General features: G+C 44.9%; 2 protein-coding genes across 2 annotated transcripts; one reads left to right on the plus strand and one right to left on the minus strand.

The window, feature by feature from the left end:
* Positions 1-12,924: 12,924 nt before the first annotated feature.
* LOC109761030 (uncharacterized) lies at positions 12,925-13,807 on the plus strand. The gene is made up of 3 exons (XM_020319822.4): positions 12,925-13,071; positions 13,170-13,307; positions 13,411-13,807. Exons 1-3 carry the CDS (start codon positions 12,973-12,975, stop codon positions 13,525-13,527), a joined length of 354 nt encoding a protein of 117 aa, XP_020175411.1. The 5' UTR covers positions 12,925-12,972; the 3' UTR covers positions 13,528-13,807.
* Positions 13,808-17,274: 3,467 nt separating this feature from the next.
* On the minus strand, positions 17,275-18,748 carry LOC109761031 (uncharacterized). The gene is made up of 2 exons (XM_020319824.4): positions 17,819-18,748; positions 17,275-17,715 (listed from the first exon to the last, which is right to left on the minus strand). Exons 1-2 carry the CDS (start codon positions 18,569-18,571, stop codon positions 17,692-17,694), a joined length of 777 nt encoding a protein of 258 aa, XP_020175413.1. The 5' UTR covers positions 18,572-18,748; the 3' UTR covers positions 17,275-17,691.
* Between the last annotated feature and the right edge of the window lie 246 nt (positions 18,749-18,994).

Raw genomic sequence — 18,994 nt, forward strand, 5'->3', positions numbered from 1 at the left:
GTTCCTTACGCGGTTGGGTGATTTATCGGACCCCCTTGACAGTTCGCCTTGAATAAAACTCCTCCAGCAAGGCCCAACCTTGGTTTTACCATTTGCCACCTAAGCCTTTTTCCCCCGGGTTTTCGCGAGCCCGAGGGTCATCTTTATTTTTAACCCCCCCGGGCCAGTGCTCCTTCGAGTGTTGGTCCGAACTGAGTAGACTGCGGGGCCCCCTCATGGAAACTCGAGGTCTGGTTTTACTCGTAGGATGTCTCATCCGGTGTGACCTGAGAACGAGATATGTGCAGCTCCTATCGGGATTTGTCGGCGCATCGGGCGGCTTTGCTGGTCTTGTTTTACCATTGTCGAAATGTCTTGTAAACCGGGATTCCGAGATTGATCGGGTCTTTCCGGGAGAAGGTTTATCCTTCGTTGGCCGTGAGAGCTTATGATGGGCTAAGTTGGGACACCCCTGCAGGGTATTATCTTTCGAAAGCCGTGCCCGCGGTTATGAGGCAGATGGGAATTTGTTAATGTCCGGTTGTAGAGAACTTGTCACTTGACCCAATTAAAATACATCAACTGCGTGTGTAGCCGTGATGGTCTCTTCTTGGCGGAGTCTGGGAAGAGAACACGGTTTGAGTTATGCTTGAACGTAAGTAGGAGTTCAGGATCACTTCTTGATCATTGCTAGTTGACGACCGTTCCGTTGCTTCTCTTCTCGCTCTCTTTTGTGTATGTTAGCCACCATATATGCTTATCGCCTGCTGCAGCTCCACCTCACTACCCCATCCTTTCCTATAAGCTTAAATAGTCTTGATCTCGCGGGTGTGAGATTGCTGAGTCCTCGTGACTCACAGATTCTACCAAAACAGTTGCAGGTACCGACGATACCAGTGCAGTTGATGAGATCGACCTCAAGTGGGAGTTCGATGAGGAACGTGGTCGTTACTATGTGTATTTTTCCTGATGGTCAGTAGTGGAGCCCAGTTGGGACGATCGGGGATCTAGCATTTGGGGTTATCTTATTTTCTTTTGGTCTTGACCGTAGTTCGTCTATGTGTGTATTTTGGATGATGTATGGATATTATTTATGTATTGTGTGAAGTGGCGATTGTAAGCCAACTCTCGTTATCCCATTCTTGTTCATTACATGGGATTGTGTGAAGATGACCCTTCTTGCGACAAAACCACAATGCGGTTATGCCTCTAAGTCGTGCCTCGACACGTGGGAGATATAGCCGCATCGTGGGCGTTACAAGTTCACCCTCGGGGCTGAGGGTATGTACCAGTAGCTATGTGTTTGATCTCTCTCTCTCTCGTGTTCTTGAGGTGATACGATCTTGATGTATCACGAGCTTTGCTATTATAGTTGGATCTTATGATGTTTCTCCCTCTCTACTCTCTTGTAGTGGATTGAGTTTTCCCTTTGAAGTTATCTTATCGGATTGAGTCTTTAATGATTTGAGAACACTTGATGTATGTCTTGCGTGGGATAACCGTGGTGACAATGGGTTATTCTATTGATTCACTTGATGTATGTTTTGGTGATCAACTTGGGGGTTCCGCCCATGAACCTATGCATAGGGGTTGGCGCACGTTTTCGTCTTGACTCTCCGGTAGAAACTTTGGGGCACTCTTTGAGGTTCTATGTGTTGGTTGAATAGATGAATCTGAGATTGTGTGATGCATATCGTATAATCATACCCACGGATACTTGAGGTGACACTGGAGTATCTAGGTGCCATTAGGGTTTTGGTTGATGTGTGTCTTAAGGTGTTATTTTATTACGAACTCTAGGGCTGTTTGTGACACTTATAGGAATAGCCCAATGGATTGATCGGCAAGAATAACTTTGAGGTGGTTTCGTACCCTACCATAATCTCTTCATTTGTTCTCCTCTATTAGTGACTCTGGAGTGACTCTTTGTTGCATGTTGAGGGATAGTTATATGATCCAATTATGTTATTATTGTTGGGAGAATTTGCACTAGTGAAAGTATGAACCCTAAGCCTTGTTTCCTAGCATTGCAATACCGTTTACGCTCACTTTTATCATTAGTTACCTTGCTGTTTTTATAATTTCAGATTACAAAAACCTATATCTACCATCCATATTGCACTTGTATCACCATCTCTTCGCCGAACTAGTGCATCTATACAATTTACCATTGTATTGGGTGTGTTGGGGACACAAGAGACTCTTTGTTATTTGGTTGCAGGGTTGTTTGAGAGAGACCATCTTCATCCTACACCTCCCACGGATTGATAAACCTTAGGTCATCCACTTGAGGGAAATTTGCTACTGTCCTACAAACCTCTGCACTTGGAGGCCCAACAACTTCTACAAGGAGAAGGTTGCGTAGTAGACATCAGGTGGCGACGGGGGAAGACGAGGTCGAGGCGGTGAGGGGCATTCCGGGCGGCAGCGACGATCAGCGTCGGGGGTCGGGGCCGATGCCCCTGATCCCGATCTGGATCGGGGGAGGGAGAGGCGACAGGGGGAAAGGGGATCGGGCTAGGGTTTGGGAAAGGGCTGCGGGGGTTAAGTACCCTAGGGCACGGGTGGGCTCGTTCGGCTGGGCTAGCTGGCTGCTTAGCTCGGCCGGTTGGCCCAGTTGGCCGGGGGTCTATTTAATTTAGTTATTTTGTTTTCCTTTTACTTTTATTTTTCTTTTCTTATCGCTTTTCTGTTCTATTAAATTCTAGTTTTTATAAAATACAAAAGTTGTATCTAAAATAGCATTAATAATTATGCCACTACCACAATTAACTTGGCACCTAAAATAAAATAGTTTGAAATTGTTTACTATTTTAAAAGCATTTGAATAAACAGTTTGTCACTGTTTATTTATTATAGTGCATTTAAACTCTTCATAAAAGTGTGGTTTCTCCACCAATATTACATATGATTTATTTGTCACTTTTAGAACATTCTAGTTTTGACATTTGAAAACTTTTAGTGTTTGCCTGATTTTGAATTTGAATTTGAATCGGTTTCAAACTAACGCGAGATTAGCAACAGTAATCGAGGTGACGTGGCATCATTAGTAGAGGGTTACTATAGCTTAATTATCCGTGCGTCACAATTCTCCTCCACTATAAGAAATCTCGTCCGGAGATTTAAGAGGGGAGTAAGGGGGAAGAATAGGTTATGGAATTCTAACGATTCTTCATGGTCTTAGTTGCTCTTCTCGAAGAGGTCGATCCATTTCATTGATGTCTTCATTTCCCTGCTCTAGGTCATCATGATGAAGTCGTCATCCTATCATCGGAAACTCCATCGTACTTACAAAAGAATAAGGGGGTTATTCCGGGGAGACGGACCTCCGCACGGTTAACTAACTAGTAGATAACATCGGGGAAGGTGGCGGAAAGTAACTCTCGAATTGAAACTTAAGAAGATATCGAGAGCAAAGTAAGAAGATACCATGAGAAGTTTCAAGCGGGCAGGCAATCGTTCGATGCCCGAAACAAAGTGTGAAAGGGGTCCAGAGCAACGAGAATAAGTATTGCGTCTGATAACAGAATTGATGATCTCTCGGAAGGTGGCTTGTGGATTACATACGAGGCCATGCATGAGGAACAACCTTGGGAAAAGGGGGTGTATAGGACTCAGGTTTCGATCCTGTGGAACTATGGGTTATGGGCCCACCATGTGGTTTAAAAGTAGGAAGGCGGTGACGATTTGCACGATCATGTAAGCAAGGCATGCCAGAGGATAGCCTGTCAGGTATTTCGGCAACAACATTGGTACCAAGGGCGAGGGACGAAGAGAACCATTCTCCTGCTCGTTGAACGAGGCAGACCAATAGGCAAAGTTCTCGTCCATCGGTGGTTACCGAATGTCATCAACAATAGTAACACGGTCTTACTGATAAGGTTGTACAATAGGGTGTTTACATAAGCAGCGAATCATTACTATTTAGATCATATAAACCACGAGAAAGGTTAAACAAGACAATGGAAAGGAAAAGGTGATCATCATATTAAACAGAACAACGGAAAGGAAAATGTGTTTAAACACATATTTTAGGGGTATATCCTTCCCAAGGACAAGCAGAGCATGAATCCATGACAGGATATAACGTAGAAAACCCTTTAGGAAAGGGGGAAGAAATTTCATGACATTACCCATACAACAGTGTTTGGATAATTGATAAAGAGAATTTAGCATTGTACTTCAAGTGCTCTTATTGATGATCGGAGTAGCATAGTCATGCTTCGAGATAGCATTGACATGGTCATCAGGTAAAGATCAGGCTATGGATACACAAAGGATCCATCAGGAACAACTTATAGAATAAGTCTTACAATTTCCTCATGGAAGAATGGATAACCTTGTCAAAAGCAAGCTATAACAATAGGCCCTCTGGCCAGGTGTGCCAGGCATGACATCACCTTACCGGGTTATATAAACACCAATGTTATAACTCTTTGAAATATGTTCCAACCATCATATCTGACCGAGATTCAGATATGATTGTTGTCAGGATACCTCAGACTTAGGATGCCTGAGAAGAGAAGGCGCGACACAAATTGACGGGATGACATTGTAAGATTCTCGGGAAATGAACCATGGAAGCGAGTTCCAAAACAAGAGTTCATCATTAAACCAAGGAGAGGATGAGGGGGTGGCTGATGGACTCAGCGACAATTCCTCGAGATTTCCAAAAAGATGGATTACCACAATCATGTGAACAAGGAGATAACATTTGTCAGATCAATTGATATAATGATGTATGTTCGAGGAAAACATACACAATTAAACATTGGTTGAAAGGTGCACCCGAGATATGGGCTTAGGTAGGAACGATGTCAAAATGGTGTTTCAATAACCGTTGGTCTAAGAATGAACTGTCGACCATTAACTTCAAGCAATAGGGTTGCTAGAAGTTTGGAATTACACCGCACATTTCATTTGTTGGTATTCCGGTTAGCAACAATACAGGGACCAAGAATTGAACGGAGATTGCGATAAGTATCACTTGAATCAAGAATTCTTAAGAGGTGGTGAAATTCTCACGACATTCTTGACATAAAAGATGGTAATACTTCAAGGTAAAGAAGAACAAATGATGGGTAGCAAGGAACTCAAGGTATAACACAGAACACGAACAAGTTTGTTCGAAGGCAATAAAGTGGTCGATGATTAACACAAATCATCGAGGGCAAGGATGGTATTTCTCAACATGGATTCAATCGATATCCTTGAAGAGCTCGGAATGTTCATGATGATCATGGCAAATTTGTCGAGAGGTTTCATGAAGATATAATCGCTCATCGACAACATCAAGCAAAAGAAAGGATGGAGCGAAAAGTTATTGAAACCACGGATATGACACAAACTCGGAATCAAGCTAGTTGTTCAAGGCGAAATGATATGATGAGGAAAATCAACGTAAGCTTAGCTCATCGTCGAAAATTGTGCTCCGAGAAGAAGGACCAGGTAGCACAGTAAAAAGTTTGCACGATAATGATATAGCCGATAAGGCTAGGAATGACTTGAAGGATTATTAAACTCGTAAGCAACGTAAATTACTTAGAGTTATTGAATCGGAGTGCGGAATCGATTCACTTATCGGTGTTCTCGAGTGACTAATAACTCAGAACCTGGGGGAATCTGAAATCGGTGAGAAGCAATACTAGATGAAGACTCGCAGGAAGCAACACAGTTCTCGAGATACCAGAGGGTAATACTCAAGGAAGATCAAAATAAAGGTTGTGGAGATGTATCGATCAACAAAAGACAAGTGCTTTAACTTGTCTGAGAAATGGAATCAAGGAGAAAATATGGTCAGAACCACGATTGCAAAGGATCAATACACAGATACCAGACAATATCATATCAAGGAAATAGTTCAAGGTCGTGATAGGATCTACATCGTGTCCATGGGCATGAACACAAAGTTCAAGGTCGACTCCCACTTCTCCAATGCATAACCTTCATTCACTTCTCATTTTCGAAGAAGTTGTAGCATTGAAATTTTATCTGGCAAAATACCAGAAGAGTATGACTCGTGAAAACTTTCGAGTTCACACATATTAAGGAAGGCATAGGTTCAACCCATCAGGGTATCGTGGAAACATATACCACAAGCTTCAATAGTAATTTTCACCAGCTCGAAAATAGAGCATGGTTGACCAAATCAGAGAATAGGATTTACCAATGGTATTATGTATCAGGGAAAAGAACTTCTCGAGGTTTTCATAGACGAAGGACACTGTCGGATGATAATTCAACAAAAGATCTGACGTTCTATAACGGAGCTTATGTGAGCGTTGACTCAAAGTTAGAGGAAGAAATAATGCAAGGGCATTGGATTACAGAAACAACTGACTAATTCAAAGCTCAATGCAAAGAAATTTATGATTTCCAAATCAAGGGATCAGAAGCAATCGTTCTGATCGAAAATGAATTAGTTCAACAGACTTAGAAGCACAACCAATCAAGGCATTGATTGGTCAAGAACCAGCTCATATCCAAATGACGTCTGAGCCGGAAGAATCATCCTAGGATTCAACTGATGATTGTGAACATTTGCAACTTATTGAATCAATGGACTCAAAATGATAGTGACAAAGGAGGCCAATAAGATTACTATACTTATGGGATTAACCATAATGCAAGCAAGCAAGAATTTCAAGAACAACAGGCTGTTGAGGATTTTCGAAAGATCAAATAGTATTTCGAAGACTTTGGTGAAACACATGAACAACTGGGGAGAAACAAATCCTCGGTGGGTGTGTGAGGATTAATTTGTAGGTGTATTCAGGCGACAAGGAACTGCAAGGCAGTAAGCTCAAAGGATTCTCTGAACAACGGAGAGCAGTTCGAGGCATCTTGTAATAACAAGATCAATGGGATTGAATGTAAGAATGGCAGGTGTATGCAGTTATCCATAAGGATATAACAGTGGTAAGGAATTTGCAAGGACGGTAGGCACAAGTGTCTCGGGAGAACATCCTAGAGTATCTTCGAAATCTTCTGGTGATCATCTGTAATAAGGGCTCTCCAGATGGATGTGATCACGAGATCCTAATGTTAGAGTTAGTAATTTCATTTTAACCCGAATAGAAGAGGGATCAGAGTCCCAGAGTATAGACGAGGAATAAAAGATCCTAATACCACCCAATGACGACGTGGGCTTGTAAGCCACACAACCATGTTAGTAAAAGTTTAGCAAGGGCTAGACTCAACTTCGGCCAAGGGGTTGGAAAGGGGGATTCCTACAGGCAGTCGGCTCGATACTAACTTGTGACGCCCCCGATTCAATCGTACACTAATCATACACGCAAACGTGTACGATCAAGATCAGGGACTCACGGGAAGATATCACAACACAACTCTAAAAATAAAATAAGTCATACAAGCATCATAATACAAGCCAGGGGCCTCGAGGGCTCGAATACAAGTGCTCGATCATACACGAGTTAGTGGAAGCAACAATATCTGAGTACAGACATAAGTTAAACAAGTTGCCATAAGATGGCTAGCACAAACTGGGATACAGATCGAAAGAGGCGCAGGCCTCCTGCCTGGGATCCTCCTAAACTACTCCTGGTCGACGTCAGCGGCCTGCACGTAGTAGTAGGCACCTCCGGTGTAGGAGTCGTCGTCGACGGTGGCGTCTAGCTCCTGGGCTCCAGCATCTGGTTGCGACAACCAAGAAGAAAGGAAAAGGGGAAAAGGGGGAGCAATGCAACCGTGAGTACTCATCCAAAGTACTCGCAAGCAAGGATCTACACTACATATGCATGGGTATCTGTGTAAAGGGCAATATCGGTGGACTGAACTGCAGAATGCCAGAATAAGAGGGGGATAGCTAATCCTATCGAAGACTACGCTTCTGGCAGCCTCCATCTTGCATCATGTAGAAGAGAGTAGATGGTAAGTTCACCAAGTATCATCGCATAGCATAATCCTACCCGGCGATCCCCTCCTTGTCGCCCTGTGTGAGAGCGATCACCGGGTTATATCTGGCACTTGGAAGGGTGTGTTTTATTAAGTATCCGGTTCTAGTTGTCATAAGGTCAAGGTACAACTCCAGGTCGTCCTTTTACCGAGGGACGCGGCTATTTGAATAGATAACTTCCCTGCAGGGGTGCACCACATTACCCAACACGCTCGATCCCCTTTGGCCGGACACACTTTCCTGGGTCATGCCCGGCCTCAGAAGATCAACACGTCGCAGCCCTACCTAGGCACAACAGAGAGGTCAGCATGTCGGTCTAAATCCTATGGCGCAGGGGTCTGGGCCCATCGCCCATTGCACACCTACACGTTGGGTGGGCGGCCGGAAGCAGACCTAGCCCCCTTAATACAAGAGCAGGCTTACGGTCCAATCCGGCGCGCGCCGCTCAGTCGCTGACGTCACGAAGGCTTCGGCTGATACCACGACGTCGAGTGCCCATAACTGTTCCCACGTAGTTGGTTAGTGCGTATAGGCCAGTGGCCAGACTCAGATCAAATACCAAGATCTCGTTAAGTATGTTAATTAAAGTATCCGTGAACGCCGACCAGGGCCAGACCCACCTCTCTCCTAGGTGGTCTCAACCTGCCCTGTCGCTCCGCCACAAAGTAACAGTCGAGGGCCGTCGGGAACCCAGGCCCACCTCTACCGGGATGGAGCCACCTGCCCCTTCAGCCCCATCTCCGAACAGTATCATAAGTAATGTAACAGTATAAAGTACATAGCATATGCCCGTGATCACCTCCTGAGTGATCACGGCCCAGTAGTATAGCATGGCAGACGGACAAGAATGTAGGGCCACTGATGGAATACTAGCATCCTATACTAAGCATTTAGGATTGCAGGTAAGGGTAACAACTGTAGCAACAATGACAGGCTATGCAGACATGCTACACTACTCTAATGCAAGCAGTAGAGAGAAGGAATAGGCGATATCTGGTGATCAAGGGGGGGGGCTTGCCTGGAAGCTCTGTTGCACAGGAAGAAGGGTCGTCGGTGATGTAGTCGTACACACGGACATCGGCAGCGGTCTCGGAGTCTACCGGAAAGAATTAACGGAGGGGGAACACAATAAATAACAGAGCAATCAAATGTAACGCAAAGCAAGACGCGGCACTACGTTGTGCTAGGGGTGACCTAACGTAGGGATAGGTGATATCGGCGAAGGGGGGAAACATCCGGGAAAGTATTCCCGGTGTTTGGCATATTCGGACAGACGAACCGGAGGGGGGAAGGTTGTAGGTTCGCTATGTTAGGGACGTGTGGCGGACGAACGGACTGTGTATCCGGATTCGTCTCGTCGTTCTGAGCAACTTTCATGTGCAAAGTATTTTCATCCGAGTTACGGATTATTTTATTATTTTTCAAATTTTTAAATGATTTTCTAATTTCTGGATTTAATTTAATTCGAAACTAAATTAGTATTTAAATGCTATGGGTACACAGGAAGTGTACCCAGAAGTGTGCACTTGAGGCTGACAGGTGGGGACAGTTGACTAAGTCAACTACCCAGTCAGTAGGTCCAGTCAGCAGTTAACTCGTCAGCTTGACTAGTCAAAGGGGTCTAGTGGGACCCTCCTGTCAATGACTAGGCTAGTCCAGTCAGCAGTTTGACTTGGTCAAACTGGACAGGGGGTCCACCTGTCATTGGCTGATATTTTAACAGATCGTTTTTAATGGGATAAGTAGTTGATGGGGCCCATCTGTCAGTGTCCCATGTGTTTTAACAAATTGTTTAAATCAGTGTAATTAGAGGTGGGGCCCTACTGTCACGGACACATCAAGCTAATTACAAGTTAATTAGCTATTTAAGCTACCTTGATTAATTTTAATTAAAAATTAATTATTATCATTATTCTTTTTACACATTTATTTTTCATTCTTATCCCAGGGCGGGCCCCAGCGGTCAGTGGCTCAACCGAGCCACCCGGGGATGGGCATGCGAGCACACGCGCAGAGGCGTGGCCGCGGCCGAAGTAGGGCGCCGACAAGCAGGAGCGTCGGGGGCAGGCACGCATGGCGCAGGGCGCGCGCGGCCATGGCAGGAGGTGCGAGCGGGAGGAGGCCGCGGTGGCGCGCTGGTGCGGGCACAGCAGAGAGGCAGACGGAGGTGCAGCACCACGGGGGCCGGGCGCGGTGTGCGCGGCGATACGCGCAGGCGCGCGAGCAGGGGCAGGGGGTCGCGGTGGCCGGCGGGGGCGGGGCACGACGGCGACGCGGTGTGCAGAGAAAGGAAGGAGGGGAGGTGGCGGCTCACAGGGGGGCAGACGAGGAATGGCAGCGGCTCGGGGAGGAGTCGGGGTCGGCGCGACGAGGCGGAGCAGCTCCCGTCGTGGAGGAGGACGAAGACGGGCGGCGAGGCTCGAGGTCGGCCGGTGAGGAGGAGATGAGGAGGCGTTCCGACGAAGGGCGAGCGTCGACGGCGGTCCGGGGCGGCGTCGAGGACGGGGTGGCGACGGGCGAAGACAAGGTCGAGGCGGCGAGGGGCATTTCGGGCGGCGGCGACGATCAGCGTTGGGGGTCGGGGCCGATGCCCCTGATCCCAATCTGGATCGGGGGAGGGAGAGGCGACGGGGGGAAAGGGGATCGGGCTAGGGTTTGGGAAAGGGGTGCGGGGGTTAAGTACCCCAGGGCGCGGGTGGGCTCGTTCGGCTGGGCTAGCTGGCTGCTTAGCTGGGCCGGTTGGCCCAGTTGGCCGGGGGTCTATTTAATTTATTTATTTTGTTTTCCTTTTACTTTTCTTTTTCTTTTCTTATCGCTTTTCTGTTCTATTAAATTCTAGTTTTTATAAAATACAAAAGTTGTATCTAAAATAGCATTAATAATTATGCCACTACCACAATTAACTTGGCACCTAAAATAAAATAGTTTGAAATTTTTTACTATTTTAAAAGCATTTGAATAAACAGTTTGTCACTGTTTATTTATTATAGTGCATTTAAACTCTTTATAAAAGTGTGGTTTCTCCACCAATATTACATATGATTTATTTGTCACTTTTAGAACATTCTAGCTTTGACATTTGAAAACTTTTAGTGTTTGCATGATTTTGAATTTGAATTTAAATCGGTTTCGAACTAACGCGAGATTAGCAACAGTAATCGAGGTGACGTGGCATCATTAGTAGAGGGTTACTGTAGCTTAATTATCCGGGCGTCACATTACTGTTTTTGTAATCACCTATGAATGTTCACTACTTTCTTATTGCTCGTGTAGAGAACCACCAAAGAAGAGGAGGAAGACTACTAAAACAGCCGAGTCATCCGTTGTGCCAAGAGGTGATGACACACCGGCATCCGCTATGTATTTCCATCAAGGTTACCAATTCTACACCAATGTTTGTTCCAAATGAAAATTGAGTTTTATTTGTGTCAAACGAAAACTGAGTTCGATTTGTATGTATTCATGTAATCCATAGCCAAAACTTGGAAACTACAACCAAGAAGAAGGAAAACATAACCAAACATTGGAGACTACAAACATGAAAAATGCAAAAGGGGGAAAAAGGTGACCTTTTTCTGTTTCTGAATTTGAATATCACATATTATGAATATTGAATATTGTTGTTTGTTGCCATACATGTATCAAATATATCCATATGTATTGTTGTCATACATGCACTACAATAATTTGATAGCCATGTTGTTATTTTAAGGGCCACAAGGAGGATGGAGCTTGCTAAAAAGGATCAAAACAATCCGATGGTGCCATTTGACAGCCCTACAATGGGCACTAGAAGCAAAAAAAAAAAAAACTTACCCAACTAGCCCCGCAATGGGTACAAGAAGCAAAAGAAGGCTCAACTTGTGAACTCCATCTAATTTCTTTCACTTAAAATCACTTTTGTTGCTGCTCAGGTCATGTTGTGTGGACTTGGACTCATGTATGTGAACCTGCGTATGATATGGGCCACTTTTGGGTTGCTAATATGATGTATATGTGGACTTGAACTAACCTGGATATGTTGTAAGTCATATATGTGTACTTGGATGTGAGTCTGGATGTTTATGCCTCGTGCCATTGGCAAATTTGAAAGTTGTGTGTTGAACAATGTATATGTGAATCGTGTCCAGAGGATATGGCATCAAATTACAGGGAGGTTTTGTCACTTTTTGAATTAAATTTTCAAAATAAACAACTGTCCAGAATTGCATGCTTACAGGGGAAGTTCTGCCCAGTTTTGCAATCAACAACAGCAAAAATGTTATTGCTCCCCATGTGAATGATTTTGTTCAAAAGTTGCATTAGGGGTAAGATCATCTTTTCATGTGTCATTTAACATCATTACTACTCAAAATAGACGGAAGTGTCACAAAGGGAACCCATTTTAGCATTGTTGTTAGATAAGGAAGAAAAGGTATTCCAGCGTCAACTAAGGCAAAAAAAATTAAGCCAGTGTTAAATAAGGAATTCTCTCTATGATGAAGACATATGATCAAGTCGAATGGGGCTTTCTAGAAGCAATGCTACCTAAGATTGGTTTCCCGAGGAGGTGGATTGATATGATTATGAATTGTGTTACTTCTATTAAGTTTTCTGTTCGGTTGAATAAAGAGTGTCAGATGTTTTTTCTCCATCAGCTGGTCTCCGGCAAGGTAACTCTCTCTCGGCTTATCTTTTTTTCTGTTTTGTGTTGAGAGTTTCTTTGCTCTTCTCAATAGGGTTTCTTTGCTCTTCTCAATAGGGCTGAAAGAGACAAGAGGCTTCAAGGAGTTGAGTTCGGGATGGACGGCCCAATGTGAAAACAAATAAAACTAATGTAAAATAAAATAAAATAATAGGGAGACCGGTGGAAAAACAGATTAAACCAAAGAAAAAAAATAAAAGAAAACGAAAAAAAAACCCCGAAGAAAACAGAAACTATGCGAACCTACACGTCCCGCCTAATGGGCCGGGCCGCTAGTCGTTGCCAGTAGGCGATTCCTACACGTCCCGGCGGCCAGCGCCGGCCCACCCAGCGCCTTTCCCCTGCCCCAAGGGAACCTCTGCAAACAAAATCCCCACCCCTACCACGGCCGACGATGTCCTCCGCCTCCGCCCCCGCCCCCGACTCCGATCACTGCGACGCCGGAGCCATCATGGCCGACGTCCTCTCCAAGGGCCGCGAATCCTGCTACAAGGTAACCCCAAACCCTATCTCCGCTCCCGCTAACCCCGTCGCTCCCGCTTCCTTTTCCTCCCCATTGCTGACGCAAGCGCTTCGATCCTCCACCCCAAGGCCCGGGACGCCTTCTACGCGTGCGTGGAGAAGCACGCGGACAAGAAGCCCACCGAGATCGCCACCATGGGGCTCCTCTTCCCCGCCGACTGCAAGAAATCCCGCGCCCAGTACGTCAGCAGCTGCCGCCCCTCCTGGGTAAACATCACAATCCCCATCCGCCTCGTGGCCAGCCGCCATCCCTCCATGATTCGCGTCCGCGCTTGCTTCTCCTGACGCTCGGCTTCGGATTCCTTGCCAGGTGAGGCACTTCGACCGGCAGCACTGCGCCAAGAAGCGGGTGCAGAGGCTGCTCGACGGCGACGACGACGGCCGGGGTCCCATGTCGCTGCCCCAGCCCTACACGTTCAAGCAATAAGTGGCGCTGACGATGGGCCTGTCCTTTGTGCGAACCAAATCTGGCCGAGATGGTATTGGTTTATTGTTCTCTAGTCAGTACTGTCGAGATGGATGCTTATCTGCTGCCTAGTATGTTGAAGAAATTGTGAACCTGTGACTTCGTAGCGATCATGACCGTTGTTGTAGTGCTCCTGTTATCCTTTGATGAGAATTATGTTGCGGTACTGTCTGTAGACATTAGATCACCTCCTGTTTTTTAATGCTCTGTTTCAATGGATGAAAGTTGGGATGTGGAATAATATTGTGGAGGGAGGGTTATTGCCAGGTGCCATTTAAATACAGCTATAGCAACTTTTCACCAATTAGTTTGCCGTATATAAATTTAAGGGAAATATTGCTCGGCGCTGTCACGCAGATCACCAAACTGGAAAGTACCATCCAGTGTGTTACGGCTCACGACAAAAGATGGTAGTCTCCACTTTATACCACTTTGGGACGGTAGAGCTATTTTCCCTTTGTAACTTTTAAAATATATGTTATTTCTCTCTTTACAGTGGAACCTATAATTTTCATTTGGACCTGTATTTGGAAATTCCTACTTTCTAAGTGCTCACTTTATGGGTGACCTTCCATTGTTTGTGTATGAAGTCATTATTGCCCCATCTCTGTTTCAGCATTGTTCAATTGATACCTCATTAACTAATCCTTATGAATTGTCTATGCATGGAAGCCATTGTCTTTTCCAGTGTCATTTTTTTTCTTGAATGGCCATCACAATGCTAAACAGATAAACTCACTTAGTAAATGTATATTTTACTTATGTGGCTATTTCTGTCTAGCTTTTCAATGCGTCAGAGAAGAATGCTTTGGTGATTTTGAGACCTTCATCAGATTCTTCGAACATATTATGCCAAATTAGAAATGAGCCACTTCTTGGCCCATCAAAATTCCATCTTAGCTTTCCCTGGACCTTATTAGGAGATCATTTTAGTCTTTTAGCATGTTTAGGGCATCTTATGTGAGTCTGTAAAAGGTCTAATAGAGTGTGTCCAAAGGTATATCACACTTCTGTTTGAGCCTTCGTTGGCCCTTTCTTAAGTAGTTATGTGTGCAGATGTAAGATGTTACAGAATTAGATGATTGTTTTTCTTTGTTATTATTGAACATATTTATAGATAATCATCTTTTGATATGGGATAGATACAAATAAGAACTTATGTGTTAATTTGTACACAGTGTACATGTTTATTTCTAAAACTAGTCGGTGTTGTGACAAGTAATTCTGGATGGTAATTATGCCCACAAAACCATCATTAAGAACTTGTGCGTTAATTTGTTAAAAAGTGCACATGTTTATATCTAAAATCAGTTGGTGTAATGACCAGTAAGTAGAGAAGCAAATGAATAGTTGTGGCTTTCTGTATGACTTGATGAACAAGTAGTATTTTGAGCTTGGTTTTTAATACTGATTGTATTATTAGTTGGTCCGTCCTGTAATGCATTTAGAGTAGTTTCACTGTCATTTGCCCTTATCATATTCACTTGGAAAATTGGGGTTGGCAGGGGTTATGGTAGACTTCAAAGATAAGAAAATGTGGACGAACTAACTAAAAGGGGTTTCAAATAGTTCAGTGAAATAACAAGTAATATGAGATGCAAATAGCTAGCTTTGATAGAGAATTCTTTTGAACGTGCGCTTAATTAAATTTCCTCGAGTACAATGGTTGAGTTAAGTTTTGGCCTGAGAATGAGATAATTTTGTTTGAGGGGATTGAGCTTGAGTTTGGAACCTTCCATAAGTTTGACCTGAAGCTGTGCTTGCAGCAAGAAGACCAATGCTCTATTTCTGAATGAATTATGTCTTTCACAAAATAAAATAAAATGAACTACTCATTTCAATTTGGTCGATGTTTTCTCTAGGACTTTAATTAACTCAGATGATCTTATATTCCTCTATAAGAGGTTGCTATTTATCTCTTATAGTGGATTCTATGTGATGTGAACACTGATAGACTCAGGGATGACATGCTCTTATTTTTGTGTTAGGTTAGGTTGGGTAAAGGTTGTTGGTTTCTCCTGGTAATGATGTGGCATCACTCTGCTCGGTATCCTACTACTTCATTCTAATTGTGCTCATTTCAGACTCCTTGCTTCTTACTCTTCTATTTATTTTCTTGTTTTGCAGTTTTAGCGCCTTTTTTTTGAATGATCATTGCCATGTTTGTTCCTTTTGTACATATCATGTTTGATGCAAGTTGCATAAGTAAACAGAGCAAAAAGTTTTAACACAGCAAGGCTACAAAACATGAGTTGTTAGAAGTTCTTTTGATATGTTCTGTAACGGGCCTCTTCCTTATAAAGAAAACATTATCTTTCTTATTTTATGTCATTGCGTATCCAATACAATGGTAAAATGAAATTGTGAGCGTGGATTTTGGATGTATCTAACTAGCTTCCCAGTGCATCATCAGTAGAGAACACTGGGTTCTGGTCATTTTGAGGTTCTCCTCAGGTATACTAAATAGAATTTGAGAACGGGCCACTTTATGACCCATCATAGTTCTATCTTTGCTTTATTGGCCCCTTTGAGCAACCTGGGATATTTATAGCTTTTTGTTTTGTCTCGTGTTAATTGTTATTTATCATGTCATATTCACCTCGAATAGGCGGGGTTGCAAGTGTTCCTGCTTTATTTAGGTGCTGTTTGATTTGAGGGATCATCTCGTCCATCACTAGTGATGGATCTTAAAAATTTGTGGCATAAGCCAATCCCTCTTCTTTACCAGGCTTATGCTTATGAAGTTGGGAGGTGGTAACTGGGCAACTCATTTCAGTCCTCAAACTAGACAAGGGTCAACTCATTGCCTAGTTTCACAAACTGAACAAATAGTTTAGTACAAAAAAAAACTAGATAATATTAGATGCGAATGGCGTGCTCTCAAGCCTTACCTAAATGAATATAGATAATATTAGATGCGAATGGCGTGCTCTCATGTTGGTTTTGTTTATCAAGTGCTGTTTGCCATGCCCGTGCCCTTTTTGATTTATGATTCGATCTTGTTACCTGTACTAAATTGGGGATCATGTTGCCTGTGATTTTATAAAGCTGCTCCTGTGTCGGTGTCCGCATAAGGAGAACAGGATATCTGTATAACTCAGTGCTCCATTTCTTGTTGGCTGTTCGAAAGCATTAGCTGCTTATTTAGGCTGTTGTTTTGTCATTTTAATACCTACGCCGAGCTCTGCCCGGCTGTTATTTTGAAAGCATTGTAGACGGCACAAAACCAACATGAAACAACTTTTGTTGTAGTATTACACAAGGCTTAGATTAGACAGTCAACAAACCCTAGCTCTAGCTGCAGTATGAGCATTTTCTTTGTGATTTCTTGTCTGCCTCAGTCTGCTCGCTGCACCGGCAGCTGCCAACATAATTTAATTTGCAAATACCCCTTATTTTAGTAGCTGTACGGAGAGAGAGTTACTTCTCTGATCCACTGTACGTAGTAAATAAATGATGATGAGCAGTCGACCAAAATTAGTACCAGCATAAATGATTGGGGTTTTGGGAACTAAATAAAAAACTTGACTACACCGTCTCTTGCAAGCTAATATGAGATTTATTCAATACGTATTATAGCACCCACCCAGGAATGAAAGGCGGTCTGTTTTGTCTGTCTTGCAGCTGAATTAATTAGTTCTAGAGATGATCATGTCAATGTGCTGTCAGTCACCTCCCTTCATAATAAACACGCCACGACATACCCACCATGCAAATATTCCTTTCGGCTCTATTCAAAGATGAAACTTTTCTTGCGCGCTGCACATGATCGATAAAGTCCACCTTTACTTTGCTCTACCAGTACAAATTAACCACAACACGGCCATGGCCCATGGGTTTGAGTAGATACAGCACATGAACAAACATCTCATGGAACATTACCAACCACAACAGTAGAATCATCAGCAAAATCCTGTAGCAATTACAGCGCACCACCCGGGGCGCTTCTCAGGATCACCACCAACCACGAAGCAGTGTTGCTGTACTGTGACCACGTACTTACACGCCCTCTTGCTACTGGTTGGTCTTTGATCATCGTATGTACAGCAGTCTGCAGAGCAGACCACCATGAGGAGCAGTTCCTTCTCAGAAGAAGCATCCAAAGCGAATGTCAATCACATCAGATTATGAGAAGCAGCGGCAGAGCATCTGCGTCAGAAGTGAGACAAGTAAATCCATGTCTGTCCCAGTGCAGATTCTTCGCACACATGTGCTACAAAATGCAAGGTTTCGATCGTCAGCCGGTGCTCACCTTTCTCCGCTTCCGCCACCGCCACCGCCGCTGCCGGCGCCGGGCCGAGGAGGACGCCGACGAGTGCGCGAGGAGCAGGACCTCGGGCCGCAGCACCAGCGGCGACCAGAGCCCGCTCCTGCCGTAGTCGAAGTCGAACTCGCTGGTGTCCGCGAACTTGCCGAGGAGCCCGTCCGAGACTTCCCTCGACACCAGCTGCACCACGAACCCGCCGCCGCCTGTCACAGGCGACGGCTCCTCGGGCTCGGACTCGGAGCCAGAGCAGACGCTGGTGATCTCCGGGGACCGAGAAGACGGCGACGCCGGCATTGCCGCGCGCAGGGCGGCAGCTAGGAGCAGGGCCGAGCGGAGAAACACGCGACCGGAGAGCGGCTGGTGGGCTGCTGCGGCCGCAGCATCGCCTTGTACGAAGACAAGAAAGAAGAAGGAATTTTGCCGCGGATCCTGTGGAGGTTGGAGGGAGAAAACGACTCGGTTTGGACCCCCGCGCTGCTCGATCGTGGCCGCCGCGTCGAGGGGGGCCACGACTAGGCCGTCTCCTCCTTCCTTCCTTTCTTTAATGGTGGCAGGCCCTCTTCTCCTGCAACAAGCACAGCGCAGCTGATCTCTCTGTCTCTCTTTGTAGCAACCGACCGTGCACCTCTCCGTCATGTGGTGGTGCCTCCACGTAACATAACATAGACCTCGCATCCATCTAGTACCAGGACGATGCTGCGACGCAGAGAAGCTTCCGTCGCAGCTCCGTGACAACATGCCATGTTAACTCGAGCAACAAAAGATCGTGCTCGTACCTCTCTGGGCGGACGCAGTACCACCACTGCTTGGTCTTTATTCGCAACCCCATATCAGATTGTTGCATAATTCACCGCAATTATGAGCGGCTTTATCACAACGGATCTTGATCCGGCACGGCCGAGAGTTCGTTCGTCTGAGAGATGTAGTAGCAATGAAGGTGAGCTTTTCCGTTTCCGTATAGATCGTTGGGACACCGTGGGCCACCTACCATTAGACGGGCGACCTTTCCGAAACGGATCGATCGGCGCAGGTTGGTCCTTGAGGATTAATCGGGTCCATCCGTGGTGGGGCTGATTAGATCCAAGATCTAATCAGTTTGGGTGGGGATCACACTTCACAGGCCCGACCAAGAGAGAGTTTCCAGCTAATTTTTGTGCGCCC

This window comes from Aegilops tauschii, chromosome 7 (genome assembly GCF_002575655.3).
Source record: "Aegilops tauschii subsp. strangulata cultivar AL8/78 chromosome 7, Aet v6.0, whole genome shotgun sequence".
Lineage (NCBI taxonomy): Eukaryota > Viridiplantae > Streptophyta > Magnoliopsida > Poales > Poaceae > Aegilops > Aegilops tauschii.

What these genes read in the sequence shown, in the direction of transcription:
- LOC109761030 (XM_020319822.4), top strand. Translation starts at nt 12,973, where the DNA reads ATGTCCTCCGCCTCCGCCCCCGCCCCCGACTCCGATCACTGCGACGCC. An exon ending in GCCGCGAATCCTGCTACAAG is followed by an intron (nt 13,072 to 13,169) that starts GTAACCCCAAAC and finishes CTCCACCCCAAG; the next exon opens with GCCCGGGACGCCTTCTACGC. An exon ending in GCAGCTGCCGCCCCTCCTGG is followed by an intron (nt 13,308 to 13,410) that starts GTAAACATCACA and finishes ATTCCTTGCCAG; the next exon opens with GTGAGGCACTTCGACCGGCA.
- LOC109761031 (XM_020319824.4), bottom strand. Translation starts at nt 18,571, where the DNA reads ATGTTGTCACGGAGCTGCGACGGAAGCTTCTCTGCGTCGCAGCATCGT. An exon ending in GGTGGCGGAAGCGGAGAAAG is followed by an intron (nt 17,716 to 17,818) that starts GTGAGCACCGGC and finishes CTTCTGACGCAG; the next exon opens with ATGCTCTGCCGCTGCTTCTC.